Source organism: Physella acuta, unplaced genomic scaffold (assembly GCF_028476545.2).
Source record: "Physella acuta isolate Inbredline_101_S28 unplaced genomic scaffold, ASM2847654v3 ptg000567l, whole genome shotgun sequence".
Lineage (NCBI taxonomy): Eukaryota > Metazoa > Mollusca > Gastropoda > Physidae > Physella > Physella acuta.
Genome location: NW_026732086.1, coordinates 92,501 through 97,500, shown reverse-complemented (window position 1 = coordinate 97,500; position 5,000 = coordinate 92,501). Strand labels below are relative to the sequence as shown.

The following is a 5,000-nucleotide window of genomic DNA, read 5'->3' as shown; positions in this document are numbered from 1 at the left end:
AACTGTATAGTGTAGAAGTAATTCGTGTGCTCAATAAAAAAAACACGTGTAACTTTTTGATAACACTAAAATAATTTTTTAGCTGTTATTACAGTAGTAATGAAAAGAACTCTTCTACATTGGCTGTTAGTTTTATGACATAATTTGTTTATTACGTAATGTCATTTTTGACATTTTATGTCGGGTTAAAGATTTTGTCTGATTGTTTTTAAAAGTACATACGTACACACACACGTTTATATATTTATATATATATATATATATATATATATATATATATATATATATATATATATATATATATATATATATATATATATATATATATATATGTGTGTGTGTGTGTGTGTGTGTGTGTTACAAAATATATTTTCTAGCTCTGATCGAGCTGACAACCATACATAATTTACCCTTACTCTAATTTGCATTGCCTCTGTGCGAATTTACAGCTTAACAGGAAGGGTTTTTCTTGATGTCCTAGATCTTTCTTTAGTGACCTGATTATGAAAAAGGACAAAACATTTTTGCTTCGCAACACGAACTCATTACTGTAAAACTTTCATTTTAACCACCTAAACAAAGGAGGATAGTCTATACTTTGAAACGCGTTCCAAACAAGACAAATCGAAAGGCTCACTCTGATTGGGCGCTGAACACATCTTTGAATGTGTATTTAAGTAGGCTTGCAAATCCACTGATATCTGCGGGGTCTTGCTGTATCAACAAAAATGTAGCATACAAATTGAAATTGACGATGTTTCCTTGCATTCACATCTCAAATATTCTCTAATATTATACCGAAACAACGTGTAAATATTATAAAGATACACAAAGATCATATAATAGCAAGCAGATTTTATCGATATATTATATTTCGAATATTTTACAAGTTTATAGAAATTTTGTAATAAAAGATAAATACATAGAAGAATAAACATAAATTATCCAGTTATTGTCGATACAAGTCCACATTATCAGAAGTTTATATTGGACTGAACTGACACTAACGTTAAAAAACTGGTGAACATGTCACTCGTGTACATACACCTACTTACACTTTGTGCACTTATCTCGAACGCTTCCAAGTCGGCCTCCGTCTCAGTAATGCTGTCAATATATTATATAATGTATATATATAATGTTAAATTTAATAAAATTGTTTATCTATACAAGCTCATACACACACACACATATATACACATGCATACATGTATATATAAGGCATATACTTGCACGATTACATGACTTTCTCTACAATTCGTATATATATATATACGAGAAAGTTAAAATGCGTGTTCATTTTTTATTGATTGTGTGGCCCATTTACCAAGTGTAATCGCCAACGTTGTTTAAGTCAGTGGTACTGTTGGAGTCATCGGTTTGATCACACTCATCATACACATTTTGTAGAATGAATCTGACTTGCTTGCTGCCACTCCTCCACTAGCAAATATAAAAAAATGGTTTAGGTTTGTCACTGAATTAACATTACATTCAACATTTCGATTTAAATACAGATAAAAATCAGCGGGAGTGATCTCCCCTAAACTTTCTCGAATATTATTATATAACAGTACGGGGATGGCAACTCGGGAAATTCACATGATTTTCAATCAATTTTTAAATACCTAAACTTTTAAAAATAGAATAGAATCTCGTAGAAAAATAAATTGCGTACCAAATGAACAGCAAACAATGTGTGTTTAAAAATGCGGAATAATTGTACTTTATAAATTCATATACGTTTTTGAGAAATTAAAAATAGCGAAAAGTACTACTTTCGGTAAACGAAAATTACTCAAAATTTGACTAAATGCAGAAAATTAGATATATGTGAAATGTCATTTAAATGTCTGAAACAGTACTCAAGTTATAGGCTTTTGAAAAACCAAACGTAGAATGAGTTCCACTTCCGGAAATCGCTGAAAAGTTGACACAGAAATACACATTTGATATAGTACTTATATATGAAATGTCATCAATCAACCTGTAACAGTACTCACAGACATACATTCACACAGACACAGAAACATACAAACAAAATTGCAAAACTATGTTTTTCTGACCCAAAGAGGTTAAAAACTTCGAGATTTGTAAAAATCTCCCTTTCAAATTTTTACATTAATTGCTCTATACTTCGTACACAAGAAAGAAAAAAAACCCTCTGTTGTAGGAATGTGAACTAGTTTTCTGGCTGGGTGGGAGATCATTGACCCATTAGTTCGCCATATTAAAGGTAGACAGGCCTAGTTCTCTTCGTTAATCGTTTGAATTATTTTTTCAGTTTAACCAATTCATCTTGGGACCATATTCTTTCTCTTGATATATTTCTCTCACACAAAAACACACACACACACACACAGACGGCAGATATTGGTACGGGGGGGGGGGTCTCAATTCAGTTATGGAAATGTGATTGTGGTTGGGTTGGAGAAGGGTGAAAGAAAATAGGCAAAAGGCCCATTACGACTTCAAATTATTTATTCTTGAAATCTGCACAGGCCTAAAACTATTAAAAGTAATAAATATAACTTATATGTTGCGTTTCTGTTACCTCGGCATATGAAGAGATAGTGTGGTCGGCACTATGCCCAGCCGCCTTTACTTTCCCTAACGTGAGTTAGGTACCCATCAGAGTTGGGTGGACTCAGGGACGGCCTACTGACTCGAACCCGGATTCGAACTAGAAACTAACGGGTTAGCAGTCCAGCTCTACTTCACTTGCTCCATAGACCGTCAGGTTTGAAAGGGAAACTTTACTTTTTTACTTTTATATGTTGCGTAGTTTTCTGAGTTGATTATGTAATGTTTGTAAGTTACATCTCTATTCAAAAAATTAATTTGTGTATTGATTATTCTTTAAACTTGTGTAGACAACATTATTTCGCAGAAAATACATCATGTGTAACATATTCCGGTGGAGAGACGTTTTTGTTTCTTTGATTGATGCACCCATACATGATAGTTTTGATGCAGCACTTTGGCAGTTCACAGGCAATCTACAACGCTCTGGGGTGCTCATTATGCTGTAGTTAATCAAGTAAACAAATAAATCTGATGAATGTGTGGTGGTGATTGAAGCTTTATGTGCCCCGAATGATAATTTCTGAAAACAAACTTTGTCTCTGGACAAGGTCGTGACAATACTAGTCTCTCAGGCTTTTCTTATTAAGAATTATTAGTTGGCTGGTCACTAGATTGCACTAAATAAATCAGAGTGACACGGAATTCCCGTGTAGAAGGGAACACAATACAGGGGGAAAATAGGAAAGAAAAGAAATGACGCAGGTATGAATCTAAAAGATAAAAACAAGAGAGAGGTTATGTTTAAATGAATTTGAGAATGTACTGTAGTGAACTTGAAATCAGATAGCAATCAATGAATGTGGTGCCTGGTATGTTAGAACCTTTACAAGGCAAAAATGTACTCTCAGCCACATATAAACAACTACTGTCTGCCTCAGAGATAACAGATATTTATGATAAGGTATCAGAGAGTGAACTTGATGTGCCACATCTAAGAATACACATGAAAGCAATAAAAGACACTTTAAGAAGCAAACGATTGGTCAGTGTTTGACTTCCTAAAATGCATTGACGAATGGACATTTTAGAATCTTTCCCATTCGTCTCACTCTGTTTACAGCTATTTCTCACACTTTGCGTGTCTGTTGCATGATGTGAGCGAAGTTTTTCGAGTTAAGTCTAACCCTTAAATGCATACGCTACAGATCTGCAACATACCAGTTACCTTCCCATAAATATTAGCCTACACATGTTTGATTCTGTTCATCGTGTTGTTTGACTGCTACAATGTTACCCTACAGCTTGGGCATGTCTAAGTGACCTAGGTTTGTTTTACCGCCAACCCGATCGCAAATATGTGCATGCTCACAATGTTTTCTATCTCAGCATTTTTGGTTGGCGTTTCAAATTTCATCAAAGTCGAATAAACTTGTTTTGGAATTTTAAAAAATATATTTCTGACTACCTAAGGTATGTTATACATATTGTATGTGTTGTTTTGAAAATCAATTCATAATCTATATATATAATTCTCTTCTGGGAGACGCTAGAAAACAAGCTGTAAACGTGCTCCCTACCATCCCCACCCCTACATGGTCTTAGTGAGCTGTGGTTCACGCTATGTTTACCTTCGTGGAGTCGGGTTTAGTGACGGCTATTAGGGACAGATAATTTAGTTTGAAACGATTTTAAACGTTGGGGGGGGGAGGTAGTGGGGGGTTATGGTACTTAACCAGCTACTTATAGTGTTTTAAAGAAATATTTTCAGTGTCAGCGTTGGTACTGTCGAATTCACAAATTATGAATTACTGAAAAGTAGAAAAAACAACAACTAAATAGCGGCGTATGTTATGCCGCGGGCCGGCTCGTTTATTTATAAATCTTCAAAAAACGTTGGTTGCAGTGCTGCAACGTTATGCAAGTTGACCTACTTTTACACTATTTTTTACTTTATACATCAGCATTTGTGATTATATAGTACCTTGTTTTTCTTCTAGTTTCAGCAAAATGATTAGGAAATAAAATGGAGATTCTTATTAAGCATGAATTGCAATATATAGGAGATAACCTCAGTGAAATAGATTACTTGAGTGAAGGTGAAGAATTATATGAAGTAGATGGTCTTGGTGATCCAGAGTATCTTCCTGGATCTCCTGGACTAGTGTGGACCCTGGATCTCATGGACCTGTGTGGACCCTGAATCTCATAGACCAGTGTAAACCCTAGATCTCCAGGACCAGAGTGGAACATGGATCTCATAGACCAGTGTGAACCCTAGATCTCCAGGACCAGAGTGGAACCTGGATCTCAATTTTAATTTTATTCAATTTTATTCAATTACGGTAACAATTGTGTGGACCCTGATTTTCCAGTACCAGTGTGGATCATGAATCTCCTGGACCAGCGTGGACACTAAGTCTCGTGGAAAAGTGCAATGACATGTGCAAATACACATCATGCTCAAACAGTGTGCG

At 35.0% G+C, this 5,000-nt stretch overlaps 1 protein-coding gene across 1 annotated transcript in view; it reads right to left on the bottom strand.

Annotated features, from left to right (window-relative positions):
• Nucleotides 1–5,000, bottom strand: part of LOC131946699 (amiloride-sensitive sodium channel subunit beta-like) — a 15,284-nt gene that overhangs the window by 7,041 nt on the left and 3,243 nt on the right. The window contains exons 3-6 of the mRNA XM_059307611.1: nucleotides 1,328–1,443; nucleotides 1,056–1,107; nucleotides 638–714; nucleotides 417–497 (exon numbers count right to left, since the gene is read on the bottom strand). Of these exons, the coding sequence (XP_059163594.1) occupies nucleotides 417–497; nucleotides 638–714; nucleotides 1,056–1,107; nucleotides 1,328–1,443 (326 nt within the window). The remainder of the gene's footprint in view (nucleotides 1–416; nucleotides 498–637; nucleotides 715–1,055; nucleotides 1,108–1,327; nucleotides 1,444–5,000) is intronic.